We start from the raw sequence: 19,071 nt of genomic DNA, 5'->3' as shown, positions 1-19,071 counted from the left end.
ACAGAGGCCAGGCCTGAGGCAGAAGGCCTAATGGCTCTGCCCTGCCTCAGAACTGGGACTGCTTCTCCTAACGATGAGTAGCTCACAATAAAGTCAACATGAATGTAGGGTTGTGCAGTTATCACACATCTGTTGACACATTTGAGTCTCATCAGTCCCATGAGAAGGACTGGGCAGGGTTTTTTCAGGTGAGGAAACTGAGGCTCAGAAAGGGGCAGCAGCTTCCTCTTCGTCACATAGCCGGTAAGGGGCAGGTGAGACTCGGAACTCCACTAGGAAAGGCATGAAGCTGTCCTTATGGTTGTCCATTTAGCTTTTGGGCCAATGTAACCTTTGACTCTGATCCCCATTCCCCAGGCCCTGATAGTGCTGTTGCCCTCAGCCCCACAAGTGGAAGTAGCCATCACAAGAAGTGCTAGCCTGTCTAGCACAGTTCTAAGCACTGTGAGGTGTATAGGCTGAGTCTTGGAAAGATTCCTCCCCTTAGGAGCTTAGCTCAGTCTGTCTGAAAGCACTCAATCAAACACATATGTTCAGAGCCTTCTGTAATTCCTACAAAATGGTGAGTGGTAGAGGAGAGACAAGAACAGTTGGAATAATGGAAGGAGGGTTTTTTAAAATCATTTTCTTTAATAGAGATCAATTGAGCATATACTGTGTGCAAAGCACGAGGCTGGTGCCAAGAAGTTTCAGACATGCATCAGACCCAGAACCTCACTTCACAGAGCCTGAACTCTGGCAGGGGACATAGACACAAGGGCACACAGCAGGGCAGGGTGGGATGTATAGAAGCTCCTCCTCCAGATTTGGAACATTGTGCTTTTGCTGCAGAGAAGTCTTTTCTAAACCCTCCTCAGTAACCAGACTCTCAGCTGAGAGACAAGTCTGGACTAGCAAAATTTGGGCATGGAGGATAGCTTTCTAACCTTGGTTTTTACCTCCCTCTTCTGCCCATCCTTCTTGTCCATACACCAGTATCCCTCTCCCCTGCCCTATGGCCGCACACACCACAGCCCATTCCTGACCAGCCATCTTCTCACCTGCAGATCATCGGGCAGGTGTATGCAGATCCTGATTGCCTGCCCCGAACACTGGACTTTGGTCTCAACGTGAAGCTTTTCTGGGAGAAGTTTGTCCCCACAGACTGCCCCCCAGCCTTCTTCCCCCTGGCCGCCATCTGCTGCAAACTGGAGCCCGAGAGCAGGTTGGTATCCTATCCCTTCTCCCCAGCTCACATAAGCCCGGATGCTTGCCCCAGCCTTCAGCCATCCCCAAGCCCTTCCCAGGCACAAGGGTGGCAGAAGCCTTGAGCTCAAGGATACCAACCACTGAAGCCACCCTAACAACTCTGATGTGCCAGGTGAGGTGGTAGGGGGGACAAAGGCATTGTCATGAGTGACCTGGATATAACAAAGACACAGCCATGAAAAGAAATTTTAACAGAAGAAAATTCACACAAACCTGTGCCATTCCAACAGAAAAAGTGTTCTTCACCTGTCTGTTCCAAACACATACATTTTTTTTCATATAGCTATAATCTCAGATAAAGAAAAAAAATTTTTTTAAGTTTATGTATTTATTTTGAAAGCAAGAGAAAGGGTGAATGGGGGAGGGGCAGAGAGAGAGAGAGTCCTAAGCAGGCTCCACACTGCCAGGAAGGAGCCTGAGGTAGGGACCAAACTCATGAATCGTGAGATCATGATCTAAGCTGAAGTCGGATGTTTAACTGACTGAGCCACCCCTCAAATAAAGAGAAGTTTTATATTTTGCCCTGCAAAAAGTATACTACCCAGTCTTCCCATTTATCATTTTTGTTGACTGTGAAATTCACTTAAGATATAGTCTGAACATATAATATACGTAATATAGATATTCAGGTTTTTCCAGTTTCTCCTTATAATAGGTATTACTATAGTGAGCATCTTTATTCATTTAACTAATTTTTTCCTTTAAAGAAATATTTTTTAAATGACCTTTATTTATCTCAGGTTATAGTTTTCATTATTACCCTGGTTGTTTTCAAGTTTGTACATTAGAAAACTAGAATCTGTACTTTTTCCTGCTCTCAAAAATCCTGTTTCTTTAAAAAAAAAAAAAAAAATTCAAGTATTACTAAAATATATAGCACAGGAAGTATACGTTTTCTATTATCTACTAACCAATGTGCTCCCCAGCACTCCTCACTCTCCTGCTCCATCCCCTCAAGATAACCAGTTGGCACATAACCTTTATTTTAAAATGATTTCCAGGTGGCACCTGGGTAAGTGTCTGACTTCAAGCTCAGGTCATGATCTCACAGTTTATGGGTTCAAGCCCCACAATCGGGCTCTGTGCTGACAGCTAGGAGCCTGGAGCCTGCTTCAGATTCTGTGTCTCCCTCTCTCTCTGCTCCTCCCCTTCTCGTGTTATCTCTTTCTCAAAAATAAATACATTAAAAAAATTGTTTTTAATAAAAAATAAAATGGTTTCCAAGGTCAACTTTAGAGTTGGGATTTGCTGGTGGGAGGCTTTACATTTTGTTCCTTCATGGGCCAAAGGACTGCAGTCCTTCACTAACATCAGAGTAAGACCATGAGGAGAAAATGTAAAGCTACACAGTATTTGTTTGCTAATATCCTTTCCTAGTCATTCTAAATGTCTGTGTTTAAGTCACTCAAAAAATATTGACTGAGTGCCTACCATGTGTTAGACACTGTCCTGAACACTGGAGTGAACAAAGCAAAGGTGCCTACTCTCCTAGAACTCACATTCTAATAAGAAGAGATGATAAACAATAGATAGAATAAGCTTCACTGAACAAAAGAAAGTGACAAATAGTATGGGGAAAAGAGCAGAGCTGAGGAAAGAGGATGTGTAGGGTAGAAGTTGTAATTAAAAAAAAAAATTTTTTTTTAACGTTTATCTATTATCGAGAGAGAGACAGAGCATGAGCATGGGAGGGGCAGAGAGGGGGGAGACAGAGAATTCGAAGGAGGCTCCAGGCTGTGAGCTGTCAGCACACAGCCCAACGTGGGGCTCAAACCGCAAGATCATTGGCCTGAGCCGAAGTCAGACACTTAACCGACTGAGCCACCCAGGCACCCCTAAAAAATTTTTTAATGTTTATTTTTGAGAGAGAGACAGACGTGAGTGGGGTAGGGGCAGAGAGAGCAGGAAGACAGAATCCAAAGCAAGCTCCAGGCTCCGAGCTGACAGCAGAGAGCCCGATGGGAGGCTTGAACCACAAACTGCGAGATCATGACCTGAGTCGAAGTCAGATGCTTAACTGACTGAGCCACCCAGGCACCTGTAAGTTGTAATTTTAAATACGGTGGTGAGGGTGAGTGGGCCCCGCTGAGAAGGTGATAAGACGGTTAAACAAAAACATGGAGGAGGTGGAGTAAGCCTGAGCTGTCTTAGGGTTCCAGGGCAGCTAAACTGTTTCCACAGTACTGGAAACCCAGTGTTTGTTTTCCCTTTGGGAAGAGCTGGTGAGTCTGTGAAATGTCCTTTCCTGAGCAGATCTATTGATGTGAAGACAGTTATAAGGACTGGAAAGAATCTTTAAAAAGGCACTTAAAATTATTGCATTTTCTCCAAGACATGAGAGGAGCTTTTTTTCTCCTGGACTTTCTTTTTTTAAGCTACCCCTTTGAGCAAGTCCAGCCTTATCACAGTATTATCTCCCATCTTCACAACAACCCTACACAATAGCAGTAACATTATATCCCCATTTCCTGCAGAGGCACAGGTTAAGGGGCTTTCCCAAGGTCACACAACTAGGAAGTGGTTGAGATGCAGGCCTGGGTGCCTTTCACACCACCCCGTGGCCCAGTCCGTGTCTCACCTGCCTCCAACTCGCCCCTTTTCTTTCTAGACCGGCATTCTCAAAACTGGAGGACTCCTTTGAGGCTCTCTCCCTCTATCTGGGGGAGCTGGGCATCCCACTGCCTGCAGAGCTGGAAGAGCTGGACCACACTGTGAGCATGCAGTATGGCCTGACCCGGGACTCACCTCCCTAACCTTGGCCCAGCCCCCTGCAGGGGGGCGTTCTGCAGCCACCGTTGCCCCCTCTGCGCCCCATCTCTGCTGTGGGCAGGGCCGTCCGGGCTTCCTGTGGATTGGCGGCTTATTCAGAAGCAGAACAAGCCATCCCTACTACCTCCCCAGGAGGCCAGCGGGTGCAGCACCAGGAAACACATCACAGGTTTGGGGTTCTGGTTACTGTCTGTAAATTCAACACTCACCTGAAAGCTGTGAAGAAAGAAAAAAAAAAAAAGGAAAGAAAAAGAAAAGCCTGGCCCATGGGCTGGGGGAATCTGTTACTGATGACCACTCGGGAGCTCCCTGGCAGTGTGATTCTGGGAGGCTGTTGCTTACACTAATTAGTGTGACCTGGACCTGCTGGGCAGGATTCCAGGGTGAACCTGCCTGTGGGCTCTGAAGTCTCTGGTCGCACTGGATACAGGAGGACTTTAAGGGGGAGTGTGGATGAGAGAAAGACTGGTGGTCAGGTGGCTATCCAAGGATGTGAAATGACAGTGGTGCTACCCGCCTTCCACCCCATGCCCCGCCCCCCTGTGGGGCAAGGGTTGAGGGAGTAGGTCTTGAAGAGTTCCTTAGTTTGTGGTGGAACTGGCCAGGAGTCAGGGAAGGGCTAGTTTCTACTCATCTCCCAGGCCTAGGGGCCACATCAGTGTGAGGGGGAGCTTCCGCCTGATGTTCACAAACTACCGCTCTTGCTGAGAGCTCCTGGGCTTTTCTGCCTACAACAAGCACTCACCCACAAGTGCAGGAAGAGGCTAGGGGCTAGAAAGGGGCCCTGTCTTCTAGAAAGCCCATATCCTGGCTGCTGTCATTCATAGCCTGGTGGGCACCTCAGTCAGAAGCCCAGGACATTTAGCTTAGTGTTAGATGGGTTCTGGAGGATTGTGTGGCTTGCCACAGGCTCAGTGTATGAGCCAAGGGAGTGGGAATCTCAGCAGTCTCTTGGTCTTGTCCTTGTAGCAACCACTGCTCACTCTTCACTATGCCTGGTCCAGGCAGCAACCTAGGCAGGAGGAGGTGGTGGCAGAGCTCCAGAGCTGGGGTGCTGGAGGAGACCACTCCCTGAGCTGGCCTTTCTGGCTTCTACCTCCCTTGTTGGTTGGCCCAGCTCACTAGCTCCTGGCTGTATCTTCCTGACACAGCTGATGGGTGCTGAAAAGCCCCAGAGGCACCCTCCACCTTGGCTTCCAGAGCTCCAGGGACTCTTCAACACAAATAGATTTTCCTCCTGTGAGCTTGCACCATATTTAACAAATTGGAAATGGGTTTGGGACGTTACTGCAATGTGTGGTGGTTGTTTGGGGGATGGGGGAGGTGGTGGTGGGGAGTGATCCAGGAGAGTGGTTGATGTTAAAACTATTTTGTTGCTGTATCTGTTGGGTGATATGTGAAATACTGTACATAGACCTGATAAATTGTGGGATTAGATGTCATCTCTGGACAGAGTTTACCTGCTATATAGACCATACGTAATGTGTGGAGTGTGCAAGCTTGCTGTAGGATTGAGCCCTGGCTCCCAGCAGCCCTAAGTCAGCATTTTGTGGCTGGTTGTGCCTCAGTTGTCCCCAGCAAGCATGGGAGTGGTGGGCCCACGGTGGGCCGTTGAACAGACCAAATAAATTGAGCAGTTAACATAACTGATGATACGGAGAGTGAGAAAGTGACTTGGGGCTTGGCTCAGCAGGAGGAGGGTACATGTGGAGGGTCTGCTGGCCACTTTCAGGCCCCGCCCTGTGACTCCCCATAGCAGGAGTTCTCACACACACCCCAACTCTAATCCCCTCTTATATACTAACCTGCTCCAGAGAACATGCACATCCCACCTGAGGCAACCCAGTCCTTCAAGCAGGTCTGACTCTGACCTCCCAGCCAAGTGCTTCCCTTGGGGCCATATACTTCCACTCTCTGATGCATGTACACTCCTATAAGCCTGGATATCCTCCCTGCAGGGTTGGGTGCCACCTTCATAAAGGGAAGAAATGAATGCAAGTCACCTCCACACCTTGTGTTTTCCTATAAATGCTTGAGAGAAGACCTATTCTTACTTCTACACATGGGAGATGTGAAGCATTGGGCAGGATATTATCTGCCTAGTGGGATCCTGGACACAGTATAAATCCATATACCCTTAAGTTCAACTTAAGGACAGACTCCAATTCCTGGCAAAACTGATATTCTAGGGTGCCCCTTATTTGTAGAACTACAGAGCAATGTCTAGGCATGGACAGAGATCACCCTGGGTATTCCTAGAGGCAGAGAACATGTTGTTGAAATCTTGTGCTGAAAGTCCTGTTGGTAACTTCTTCTAGAGCTCTAGGAGTTCCCCTCCACTCCCCTCACCCCACCCCACCCCCCTCCCTCACCATCCCCAGGGGCCTTTCTCTGCTCAGAGCTGCTTCCTGCATCCCAAGGACCCAGCCTCCTCTGCACATCCATCCTTCCCTTTTGCTGCTGCAGCACCACCAATCACACCTGTCTCCAGCCCCTGCCAACGGCTGCCTGGATGTTCATTTTAACTACCTCCACCTTGGGAAAAATGGTGAAGGGGAGAGGATTTGCAGTGACCAAACCAGCATACCCATCTTTCCTGCAGCTTCAACCTGAATGATTCCTGGTGATGACAGAACAGAGGCAACAGTTAACACACCACTCACTTGCCATCTCCCAGTCACAGGGCCAGAGTTAATGAGGGAAAGCCGGAGCTTGCCACACAGGTATGGACAAGGTAACTAAAAACTTCCAGCTTAGCGGAGGAATGTCCTTGTACCCCATAAAAACTTGGTGATACACAGCTTTTTGTTTTTTTAATTTATACAAGTCAAATGCAGAGCAATTTACTGCACTTTATATGCAGGTATCAGAATGAGGTATATAAAACATGTACACAGAGAAATGCTTTTATAGAAAAGTAGAAACCAGTAATGTACTGTTCTTTTCTTCAGCATCACTAACACCAAGGGACCCATGAGGCCTAGGCCCCTCAGCAAACCACTCCCAGGAATAGTCTGCTGAAGAGAATGGGCCCCTCTAAGCCCCCTTTCCACATGGGGCAGTGGAAGGAAGCTCTGGGTAGGGAGCACTGCTAAGGCCTCCAAGTGTGACATCAGGACTTGGAGGCCCTGCTGAGCCATTGGCTCAGTGAAGCACAGTGCTGTGGAGAAATGTTACTTTCCTCTCAGCCATGCCTATGCTCTATGACCTTGGGCATCACTTTCCCCCTCTGGGTCCCTGTGTCCGAAAGGCTTGAGGAACCCTAAGGTCCCTTCCAATGGTTCTGATTGTTTTACAAGTTAGGGGTTGTGAGCCTAGCCGTACTACCCTCACGGGAATGCATTAGCCTGGAGGCCACAGAGCCACCTGCAAACTCAAGCCACTGCAGGGGCAAGCCCTGAAGCACTTTATTACCTTGCCTCTGAGCTTAGTTTCTGAGTTAACCTCTCAGAAGCAGCTCACAAGGCCCCACAGTGTAATTCCCATAGGTTAGTTGGCTGATGTCTTACCCCTGCAAAATGAAAAGAGGCCAATGTCCACCCTGAACAAACTGTCTAGGGTTCCCCAGGTCCCCCTTGAGTCCTGTGGCCTAAGGCAGCCATAGATCCTTCTCTACCTTCTTCCCAAGTGGAATGTTCAGTGCGATTCTTCCCTTCCTTTCCTTTCAAAACAGGAAGAGTCCCTGGGCCCAGGGCCAGCCCACAGTTATCAAGGCACATCACTGCTAGCAAGCTGGAGCACCCCCCAGGAGCCTCCAGCCTAGATCCCATTCTCAACCCATAGTTTTGACTTTTGTACAAATTCATTTCTGGTTCTCAAAGTCAGTAGGGAGTTCCATCCCAAATATTTTAAAAACTATATTTTTGAAGTACTGCCTCCTGACCTGTCTGTCCCGAACTATGGATAACAGTATGCGCCACTCAAGCACACGGACAACAAACAGAAAGGCGGAGACTGAGGCCATCTTAGATAATAAAGCACAGAGGAGCCTGGGGGAGCTCCTTGCCTGTCCCTGGTTCAGATCCAGGGCACAAGCAATGTTTGGAAGCCCTTGTCAGCAGCATTGCTGTGGGGGCTGCCACTGTCTCCATCCACAGGCAAAACCCTGCTCCAAGGGATGGAGGAGGAGCATTGGTAGGACCCTACCCAGACTTGCCCTCAGCACACCACCTGCTTCTGTTTTAGAATTAAGAAAACAAAAAGTCGAGGGAGGATTTTAACCACAACAAAAAGTGTAGATCCTCCCAGCTGAAGGAGAGTAGGATGTCCTGCACCAGTGTCTGCATGGGCTCTTGCCCATTGTTGGCAGCTCAGGCCCCAGGAGTGCCTGCCTGGCCCATGAGAGGGGCACTGCCCTCCTGAAGGTCCACTGGAGTCTGGTTGGTGTGGACTACAATAGTCTTCTCATCCACGATCTCACAGGTCGGATTGGTGAAGGCAGACAAGGGCAGGGTGATTCGCTGCATCTCCCTCTCACACACACGCTGGTCATGCTGCTCTTTCAGGTCCTTTCCCCTGGCAGGAAAAGAGGTAAGCATTGAGGCTGTGCCTCCTGAATGGCTTTGCTCATTAAATAGCAATGCTGCGCTCAGGCAGGGGCTGAGGCTAACCATGGTCAGCAATTCAGTAGCTGAGGTATAAGATTTCCATTTTGCCCTGACACGAAGTTCTTACACCTCTGGTCTCTGCTTCCTCATCTGTAAAATGGGTGTGTAGCAGCCTGAATCTCACACAGCTGCAGACAGGCTCAATGAAGATAGTGTATAGAAGAGAGACTTAAGATAACGATTTTGTTCTTTAAGCCCAGGGCTCCAAGAGACCCAGAGAACCATCTCAGTCCTAACCCATAAAGTTGTGCAGAAAACTGACCTGTTCTGAGACAGCTGTCTTGTCCTAAAGTGCTGGAAGGTGTGAGCCCTGGCTGGAAATAAGGACTGTCCCTAGCCCACACAGTGGGCAAAAGGGACTGAGGGCTATTCAGGTCAGTGGGAAACAATGAGACAATGACCATCAGACACCTTTAGGTTCACACATCTTTGAATTTTCATGGTGCTTAATGACTCAGTTAGGCCATGGTGTTGCCCCATTTTACTCAAATGGAGTGCTTACTCCATGCTAAGGATGATGTGTACCTTATCACACTTCATCCTTGGCTAAACCCTAAGAATTAGGTCTTACCATTCATTTTACAGATGAGGAAATAGCTCGGAGAAGTGAAAGAATTCTCCAATAACATAATGGGCTCAAACCCAAGTCTGCTGGACTCCAACTAATATTCAGAGAAGTTCTGAACCGATCAGAGTCACCCCAAAGAAATAGTGGCACAGGAACTCAAACCCAGTCTTCTGGCTGCACATGTAGGGTCCTTCCCACTGGCCTGGATTACCCCTGTTGCAGGCTGAAGGGTTTGGTGAGTGCCTAACACACTGCATACCATAACCAGCACCCAGGACCCAGATCTGGGTCCACACTAACATACTCTGAAGCCACAACTAGAAACATGGGCTCAACTGTCACGGGAAATCTTTCTGGAAGGAGCCCATCCCAAAGAGGCCTTGAAACTGACAGCTGATGGATGACTAGGTGAAAAAAAAAGCCTACTTCAGACCTCAGGAAGATAGCTGAGATCAGATGGATTACATATTCATCATGGTATAAGGTGCAATGACAAGTTTCCAGAGACTGGAAAACAGTATTGAGAAAACAGCAGGGCCTGGAGGGGCCTGGGGGCTGCACAGGTGCCTCAGAACTGTCTTTAAATCAACCAGTTTTCTTGTATTCTAGTACCAGCTCAGCCTTGACTGTGTGACACCTGGCAAAACAGCCTTGCTGAGCCTTGGTTTCCTCATCTATGAAAGGGGAACAGTATCTGCCTCAAAATAGCAATGAATGTGAATGCATTTTGAAAACACTGGAACTGCTGTAAAACTCACAGAGGAGATTATTATGATTTGCCCTGAATATGACTTGACTTTACCAAGCAATGTTATCTTAATATGGTTTCCCAAGGAAACTCCTACTGACCAGCCAAGGCAATTATTGTTTATGTGACCTCAGCAACTCCCCTCCTCTCTGGGCCTTAATTTTATCATTTTTAAAACAAGGAGTTGGACTTGATAACCTCCAAGGCCCCTGATATTCTAGATGATCCCTCATAGGAGATGTGCTCTGATTCCCTAATTCTCATAAGGTCACAGAAGACAAATTTGTGAGTCACCCTAGGTGACTGAGTTTTTTGCATGTGCAACCCTGAGCACTTGCCCCATCCTTATCATTGGTCTCTACTGGACACCACCAACTCCTGCAGCAGAATAACCCCCAGAGCACTCCAAAAAGGAAATGGAGGGACCTGGGAAGACAGTTGTCTGGACCAAGTGCATCCCCACTCAGCCTAAGATTCACTTTGCCCTTGGGCACTGCTCATCAGTTACAGCTGCCACTACAGAAGGAAACACTTTCCTCCATAATAAAAGGCCAGATTCTTCAAGGTTGCCTATGTAGGTCTGGGTTTAACTTTATTAAGGGAGCCCTCAAGCCAGCAGAAGGCCAAGTGGCAATTAACAAAAGAGGTGGAGTATGCAAGTCTCCTCTGCCAGGGCCTGAGTTTCAAACTCTAAAGGGCTAAAGGAAGAGATAAAGTGAGAACTCATACATCCGGAGTGCCTACTAAGGTGCGAGGAAATGACCTTCCCATTACCCAGGATAAGAGCTACCTATGCACCTACTGGATGCCATGCACTTTATACATGTACCATTTCCACACTAACTTTGCAAGATAGTATTATCCACATTTTATAGACAAACTGAGGCTTTGGAGTTGTCCTGCTTTCCTCAGCTACCTTTTTTTTTTTTTTTTTAATGTTTGTATTTATTCTTGAGATAGAGACAGAGCATGTGCAGGGGAAGGGCAGAGAGAGAGGGAGACACAGAATCCAAAGCAGACTCCAGGCTCTGAGCTGTCAGCACAGAGCCTGACACGGGGCTCAAACTCACGGACTGTGAGATCATGACCTGAGCTGAAGTTGGACACTTAACCAACTGAGCCACCCAGGCACCCCTACCTTTTTTTTTTTTTAAGTTTATTATTTTGAGACAGAGTGCACACACGTGGTGGAGGAGCAAAGAGAGAGGTAGAGAGAATCCTAATGAGGCTCCACACTCAGCATGGAGCCCAATGTAGGGCTTGATCCCATGACCACAAGATCGTGACCTGAGCTGACATCAAGAGTGGGATGCTTAACTGACTGAGCCACCCAGGTGTCCCCCTCAGCTACCTCCTTTGCCAAGCATCTGGCTGTGGCCAGCTATCGATAATAGGATACATCATCATAAACAAGTCTTTAGGGGGAAAAAAATCAATTCATATTAATGGAGCAGAGCAGGACTGGAAGAACAGTCAGGGTAAAGGAAGGAGATGCTGGGATTCATCTGGATTACAGTCTCATCCATTTACAAGCCTCAAAACACACCCAACCCCACAGGCCTCCTGTTAATGGTGCCTATGAGTCCTGGAGATGCAGAGGATGTCCCCAGCTCCTTTTAAGATCTGAGGCCACCAGGCCTGCTGCACTGACCATCAAACAGCTCAGCCCCTTCTTATGTCTTTTTTGGGGGGGGGGGGCGGTGGGGATAGGGGGCAGGCTGTTGTCTGGCAGCCAAGATAGAACAAAAGGTTTATTCACTGACTCAGCTCCTCCTAAGGGGGTGGAGTGGTGTTGACTTACAGTTTTTCCCTTGCCTTTTTATCAGAAAATAAATGCTCCCTCTGGATAGCACAGACACTGCACTTAGGGCAGGGAGAGGGAGCTGCAGACTGGCTGGCTGAGTCTTGTAGCCTAGACAACCGTGACAAAGACCCGACAGGCTGAGCCCTCACCCACACCCACCTGCCATCCTTATTCCCCTGAGAGGAAGCCTGGTTCCTGCTTGCCCTTCCCAGCCAGGGGAAATCTCCATCCCATTAGCCTCATGGTCTTTGGCAGAGTTCAGGGGTTGCAGTAATTCTATCCACGACTGCCCCAGGGCCAGAGACAGCAAGCGTGGATGGAGCTGCTGCCCACATCTGACATCCTCTTTGGAGTGACAGAGACACCCCAGACTTCCTTCAGGCAACACAGTTTCTTCCAATTATTCTTTTCACTGTTTGCCCAGTTGAAAGCAGTGCTGTACCACACTGCTACTCAGGAAGAGTTCCTCAAGGCAGCTAAGGCTATGAACACAAAACCTATGTCCAACTATACTGTCTAATTTCATCCTCACAACAAACCTGTATGGTATCTATTAGGATTAGAGATGGGAAGGCAGATGCAGAAAGGTTAAATCATTTATTTAAGCAAACAGCAGAACTAGGATTTGAACTCAGTACTGTCTGCAGCCACGAACAGGTAATATTGCCTTTTTAGGAAATATTAGAGCTGAGAGGATCATCATATCCAACCTCCTACCTTTGCACTTTTTACAGATGAGGAACGTAAATTACTTGTCCAATGTTGCACCCAGAATTGATGGCAGTTGCAGAACTAGATCCTCGTTCTTTTGACTTATAAGTCCAGCTATTTTATTTTGAAAGTTTCCATTTTTCCTAATATCCTTTGCAATTCAAATTTGCAGGACACTGCTGAACCTCGCTGAGCTTTTGGGAGATATTGTTAATCCTTGCACACATCTTACTGGCTGTGTAGCCTGGATGTGGCACTTAACTCTTCTAGGCCTCAGCAGCTCACTGTAAAACAGTATAAAAAGTGATCCTTCTAGTGTGGTCATGAGACTTGGGCCAGATGATCAGGGAAGAGCATTCAGTAGGGCCCTATTTATTTAAAAAGCATGCAACAGAGGCGCCTGGATGGCTCAGTCAGTTAAGCGTCCAACTTCAGCTCAGGTCATGATCTCACGGTTCATGGGTTCAAGCCCCATTTCAGGCTCTGGGCTGACAGCTCAGAGCCTGGAGCCTGCTTTGGATTCTGTGTCTCCCTCGCTCTCTGCCCCTCCCCCACTCGCACTCTGTCTCTCTCTCTCAAAAATAAGTAAACATATAAATAAAAATAAAAAGCATGCAATAAATGTTGGCTGCTATTATGATTATCTAACATGATTGGTGTCCTACTGCTTATATTTAATACTTATGATAATCTTGGGTGGGTAGGTATGGGTGCATGGAGGGGGCATATATCCCTATTCAATAGTCAAGAAACGGAGGTGCAGAGGAATGACCGAACCTATACACAACAGTTCTTTCCAGGACACTCTGTTCTCTGACTTTGGAGAGAGATGGGAGCTGAGAGCTTGCCTCTAGACCACATGCGGTTTCCTGTTATAGTCTGTTCTCAGAGCACTTTTGCTGAGGAAAGGGGTGGACCAGTAGTTAGTGACAGGGAGTCTGGTGACTTGGTGCCTTGCCCTGAGTTTACAGGATAGTAAATGCTAGGCTTCAGGGCAGTCCTATAACAGCCTAAAGAAGCAAATTTAGAAGAAAAAAAGGCCTGGCTTCCTCATTGCACATGAGAATTGAGCTCAGAATTAAGAACATTTAAGTCAGTTCAAATACCTGGAGGCCTGGAAACCGTCACAAGATTGGAGTAAAGCCATACTCTATCCAGTGGCTGAGTTAAGAGGAAATATTTCAAAGGCTAAACTCAGCCAACAGGTTTAGGTCTGATTATGACTTATAGGCCAAGGCTACCACATCATTTCCTCTAACTCTCTGAATGAACAAACAGGTGTCCCTGGACCTGCCATGTTAACCATCCCACTGAGGGAAACAGCCTTGGAATGGAAGTCAAGAGACCCTCTTAGGTCAATTCTTATTCTATTTGAACCTCTGCTCCCTGAATCATAGAAAATCAGAGAAGAAACAAGCGCTCAGAGAGTGCTAGTACAGTACTCACATTTTACAGAAAAGAAAAAAACTATTATTTACTGACCACTTACTATCTGCTACACACTGAGCTAAGCAATCACATGCCTTAGCTACAACAGTGCTCTGCAGTAGGAAATAGAAGCAACTTGCCCAAAGTCACACAGCCAGTGACAGGACTAAGACTTGGCTCCACCAAATGCTAGGTGTGTGACCTCAGGCAAGGTACGTATCGTCTCTTGCCTCTGTTTCCTAACATGTAAACTGGTTTCCTAACGTGTAAATAACAGCATTTACCTCATAAGATAAAGTGTGAGGTAACCATAAAAAATTAAATTAAATTAAATTATGGTAACCATAATACCATAAGGGTGATTGTGTGAACTGAATTAAAGCATGCAAATTGCTTGAAGCAGGGTCTGGCATATGGTTAGTGTTCACTTTCTTGTTGTTGTTATTCTTACCCACTATTTCACCCTTTTCATCTGTAAAATGAGGAGGTTGACTACACTGTCTCTAAGGACACCCCAGGTTTATTTAATGCTGGGTGATCCATTGGGGCTGTGAACTCACAGCCCTTACCACTGGAAAATGCAGGCCACCATGTCACATCCCTTTTAGGAAGCCTTCTCAGACCTCAGAAGAGACCTATCAAAGCACTCGGGGCTAGAAATCAAATCCCCTGATTTTGCCCAGAATGGCAAATAATTTTCCCAGAACAAGCCAGCACTGTAAAAATGAATGCAACTCTGGCTTATCGTGCACCCACCACTGACTTTGAGAGCCTTTTCCACATGATATTTCAGGGGCCCTCTCAAAATGAGCATTCCTCCTCCTGTTGTCCCAGCCACAGGTCAGGTCCCTGAGTTTCCCAGGAGAAGCCTCTTTGGCTTTCTCATATGTAGTGATGAGTAGCAGGTTCTATATCCTCCAGCTCATTTTTTTCCTCCTGTCCTAAATAGGAGATCCCTGCTTATGGCCCAGGAAATTCAAGCCCAAACTGTGAAAGGAGTAGCTGGGAACCTTTTCTAGTAGAATTTTATAACTCACAGAAATAATTCAGTCTCTGGGACCCTGCAGTGAGTGTCCAGACTGATTTCTGCAGTGCCACTCGCTTCCATACCAGGCATGTTGGATTAGACAGCAGAGAATTTGGTATCAAAAGAGCTGGGTTTGAATCTAGGTTCTGCCACTCCCAGGGAGTGTGACCTTGGGCAAGTCACTTCACCTCTCTGATGAAAGCTTTCTCATCTGTAAAATGAGGAACAAGAACTCCTACCTCACAATGCTTTTGGGTGAGGAGTAAAGACACTAAAGGAAAGGGGTTTTCTAAGGTCACCTGGTAAAGACTAGAACCAAGTCTGTACATCTTAAGCTTGTTTTCCTCTTTTAATACTTCACTTCCTTTTTGGGTATGTATGCTACAAAAAAGTCTGATTCAACTTTATGTACCTTCCTCCCGTCCTTTCAGAGGGCCCAGAAGAGAAGCTACTGACCTCTTGTAGGTGTAGCCCAAGACGATGCCAGCTCCAATGGCGATGATGATCACCATCATGGTAATGCCCAGCACATAGCCTGCCAAGGACAGGACACAAGGTCCCATTAGCCTCACCCCAGCCCATCGGCAAATATTTCTTGATGATTCGCATAAGGATGGGTGAGGCAATCGTACCCAGGGTTCCCAGGTCTTTTTTCTCCTTGGAGTTCACCCGCACCCGCTGGCTGATCCCAATCACTGGCTGCACAGCTGCTGCCTCACTCCGGGCAGGCAGGGCGTTGGCAGGAGCGAACACCTGCACCTCATCTCCACTTGGCACTTCAGACGCCTCCTCAGTTTCTGTTGTGAAGGTTGGAGGGGACTGGGAAGTGGTCTCTGGAGGTGAAGTGTAAAATATCTCTCATTAGCATAGCCTGAGTGAACTCCACAGCTGAAACTGTTGGGGGAGAGGGTCCACCTTAGAATGTCTGTACATACTGAAATCAATCCTTGCCCCAGGAGCAAGACCAGGTCTGATGGGGTCACACTACAGTTGGGACAAGACAAATGTGAGGGGAAGGACATAAGAAAGAGCCTCTCCTGCCTCCCACGTCTTCATCTGTTCGAATCCTTGCCATCTTCCAAGGCCCAGCTCAGTTGCTATCTTCTCCAGGGGGGTCCCCCTCTGCGCTAGGAAACAATCCACGACCCCTGTGAGCAGCTCACATTTACTGAGCCCACACTGCCTGCCAATCCCTATGTTATATGCTTTACATATTCCATTTAATCTAACCCTAGAGAATGGTCTTGCTGCCTCGGGAGCAACAAGCCTTCGTTCCGGAGTCTGAGAAACAGAGTCAAATCTGGACCCTGCCATTGCTTTGAATACGTCGCTAAACTTCTCTGAGGCTCAGATCCCACAACCAGCTTCTTTCCAGGAGGGACTGTGAATAGAGTGCCTTAACACACAGCATACGCGCCCCCAAACGATCACTAAACGCTGAGGGAGGGGCTACCTAAGGGCATTGAGACCCGGACTACTGTCCCGCGGGCTCCCCGAGGCTGCGCACCAAGCATGGGGCTCGCGGCCAAGGGGTGGGGCCTCGCCTCCCACGGTTGTTTACAAGGCGCTCGCGGAGGATGAGCTCACTCAGAGAGGCGGCGGCGGCCAATGGGCTTTGGGCTCTGCGGCCTGGAGACAGCCCTGGCCAATCGGGTGGCGCGGGGGCGGGGCGGGGCCGACCGGCGACGCGCGGACGCACGTGCGCAGCGGGTGTAAGGGCCGCTCCCAGGCTGCCTAAAGTGCTGGGGGCTCTGGGGTCCTGAGGGCTTCGGGGTCTGGGCGGGTACCTGGGCAGTGCAGGTCCTCGCAAGGCCACTTCTCGGGAGCGCCGGCCTCGCCCCTGACGTAGCACCAGGGCCCGCGCGGGTCCTGGTCCGGGTTCCGGCAATAGCTGTGGTTGCCGGTGTCTGGGAAGGGAGAGAAGGCGCCATGGGACGGGGCCAGGACCCAGACCGCGGTCGCCGCCCGCCCGCCGCCCGGGGCGGACACTCACCACCCGACACAGGGGCAGACGCCAGGCCGCTCTGCGCCTCCAGCCAGTTGAGGCATCGGAGGCCCGGCGCTGGGGAGGGCTGGTCCGCCCGGTACAGGTGGCCGTTGTCCCAGAAGCAGCCTGTGATGAAGAGGAGCCCCCCGGACACTGAGTGGCCGGCAGGGAAGCCGAGTCTATCCCGGCTGGGCGACGCTGGGCCCGTCGGGGCCCCCCTGCCCTCACTTGGAAAACCCCACCTGCCTTGAAGGGTTGTTGTGACGCCTGAAAGAGAAGGAAGAGAAAGCGCTTCTAAAGCCCCTTGCTGGTGCCCGGCCCTCAGTCATTGCTCAGACAACGTTAGCTTGTTAGCATTTCATTTCATTTCATTTCATTTCATTTTTCTTTCTTTTCTTTTCTTCCTTCCTTCCTTCCTTTTCTTTCTTTCTTTCAAGCCAGAAAGCACTGCACAAGTGCAAGGGGTTGTTACTCTGGAACTTGTGGCCACTTTAGAGGAGGATGTGGGGGAGGTCTGGGTTCGGGTTCCTTTTTGGAGACGTTCGGAGTTTTGGGTCGGGGGGCAGCCAGCCCTGAAATTCATCCCTGTGTTGTAATTCCATGTTACATAAACTCGGGTATTCCTTTCACGGATGTGACCACACTTGGACAAGCAACACTCCCTCCCAAGAGAATTCTTCAAAAGCCTTAATTCGGTCGGGCAAAAGCCTCAAATGGAGGGAACCTGCCTCATCGCTGCCTGGATGTGACTCCAAACTCCCACTCCCCTCAGCAGGAGAGTCACAGGAAGACGCTGGGGAAGGAGGGCCTGTGCCCTAACCACGCTGTGCAAAGCCCCTGAAAAGAGTAGGACTTAGTAGGGGAGATGAACCCCAAATTCCACCCACTCATGAGCCCCAGACAAGGAAAAAGAAAGTGGCTACTTGCCTTTGTTCTTAATGGCAAATATGGAGCTGCAAGCCACTGACAGGGAAAGGAGGAAGAAAAAAAAAAAAAAAAAGCCTTCATAGGACAACAGAAACCAGCTAAAAGCTTCATTTCCTATCATCTTCCTGTGTAGCCTGGCCATGCTTAGGAAATAGGGAGCTTTACCCTTTCTACTTGATTAAGTTGCTGCAGGAAGGAAGATTGTAATCTCACCTCCAGATCCATAGGCTTCTGCTAGGAGCATGTTGCCGATGAGGAATGTTTTCACCCAGGCCAAGAGCATCCTCCTCTCCTTCGTCTTGCAGGTGACTGACCAACCAGTGCCCAGCCGGGGTCCCCTTGGCGTCGGCTCTGCCTCCCAGTCCCAGCCTTGCAGTCAGACCTGCCCTTGTTATGCTCTTCTGGTAAACAGCCTCTCTTTAGAACTGGGAGCTTCCCAGCCAGCTTGCTGCAGCGAGGTGTTTTTCCGCTGAAAGGCGCCCCCTGGGTCCTAAGCCTCCTATGCCAGGCAAGATCACTAAGCCAAGAGAGAAACTCCCCCCAGAGAAGAGAGAGGCAGAGTTCAGGTTGTGCTTAGCAGAAGATCAGTTTGAGACCTACAATGACTGCATCCCCAGGGCTTTTCATCTCTTCTGTTTCCATTTGTGTGAGTACAGAAAGAGTAACTCTGTCAAGAGGCATCATTGTGGGGAGAAGGGTTTGAAATTATAGTCACAAGGGTGGACAATGTGCTAACTACACTAGTAGGAATTCAAGACCACATAAGGGGCACAAAAAAGAGTATCTAGGTGGAAGTAACTCTTTATACTCATTCCTGAGAAAGAAAAAGGGCTTTTGTGGTTTATATGTTTTTATGAACTTAAAAAAAAACAACAGTATGACATTGCCAGGGTCAGATCAGTCACTTTCCTTTGTTTATATTTTTGGAGTGTCATACATATTAGGTATACAGAAGAGGTCTCTTTAGTTTAAAACACATGTTAGGCAAACGTTGGGACATTTGCTCAGCTATATTTAATAGTCTACCCTTTCTACCAGCCCTGGATTCATAGAGGAAGTTAAGTCAAATGTTTGCTTTTTTCCCCCCCCTCCACCCTGTGGGAAATCCATTCACAGTGATTTATATCCATCATTAAACCTCACCACATACATATGACTTAGGCCTTTTGGAGTTAGGCAGAAGGGTCCTCTTCCTGTTTGGCTGACAGTTTGAGTTCCCAGTTTGAAGCCTCAGTAAATGTGGAGAC

The 19,071-nt window shown here is 48.4% G+C and overlaps 2 protein-coding genes across 9 annotated transcripts in view; one reads left to right on the top strand and one right to left on the bottom strand.

The window, feature by feature from the left end:
* Positions 1-5,668, top strand: part of LIMK2 (LIM domain kinase 2) — a 59,418-nt gene extending 53,750 nt beyond the window's left edge. For all 6 annotated transcript variants that reach the window (XM_040464052.1, XM_040464047.1, XM_040464050.1 and 3 more), the window contains 2 exons: positions 1,047-1,204; positions 3,857-5,668. In XM_040464052.1, coding sequence (XP_040319986.1) covers positions 1,047-1,204; positions 3,857-4,001 — 303 coding nt within the window. In that variant the 3' untranslated portion in view covers positions 4,002-5,668. The remainder of the gene's footprint in view (positions 1-1,046; positions 1,205-3,856) is intronic.
* Positions 5,669-6,808: 1,140 nt separating this feature from the next.
* Positions 6,809-18,304, bottom strand: PIK3IP1 (phosphoinositide-3-kinase interacting protein 1). 3 transcript variants are annotated; one of them, XM_040464056.1, is made up of 7 exons: positions 18,038-18,304; positions 17,144-17,164; positions 16,904-17,023; positions 16,698-16,817; positions 15,543-15,743; positions 15,367-15,445; positions 8,328-8,532 (listed from the first exon to the last, which is right to left on the bottom strand). In XM_040464056.1, exons 1-7 carry the CDS (start codon positions 18,105-18,107, stop codon positions 8,328-8,330), a joined length of 816 nt encoding a protein of 271 aa, XP_040319990.1. In that variant the 5' UTR covers positions 18,108-18,304. The 3 variants fall into 3 exon arrangements, with proteins under 3 accessions (XP_040319989.1, XP_040319990.1, XP_040319991.1); XM_040464055.1 differs by having other exon boundaries at positions 6,809-8,532; positions 16,904-17,164; positions 18,038-18,302; XM_040464057.1 differs by lacking the exon at positions 17,144-17,164.
* Between the last annotated feature and the right edge of the window lie 767 nt (positions 18,305-19,071).

This window comes from Herpailurus yagouaroundi, unplaced genomic scaffold (assembly GCF_014898765.1).
Source record: "Herpailurus yagouaroundi ecotype Mexico unplaced genomic scaffold, PumYag 428, whole genome shotgun sequence".
Taxonomy (NCBI): domain Eukaryota; kingdom Metazoa; phylum Chordata; class Mammalia; order Carnivora; family Felidae; genus Herpailurus; species Herpailurus yagouaroundi.
The sequence above is the reverse complement of the archived record's forward strand: the minus strand, read 5'-3'. Positions and strand labels throughout refer to the sequence as shown.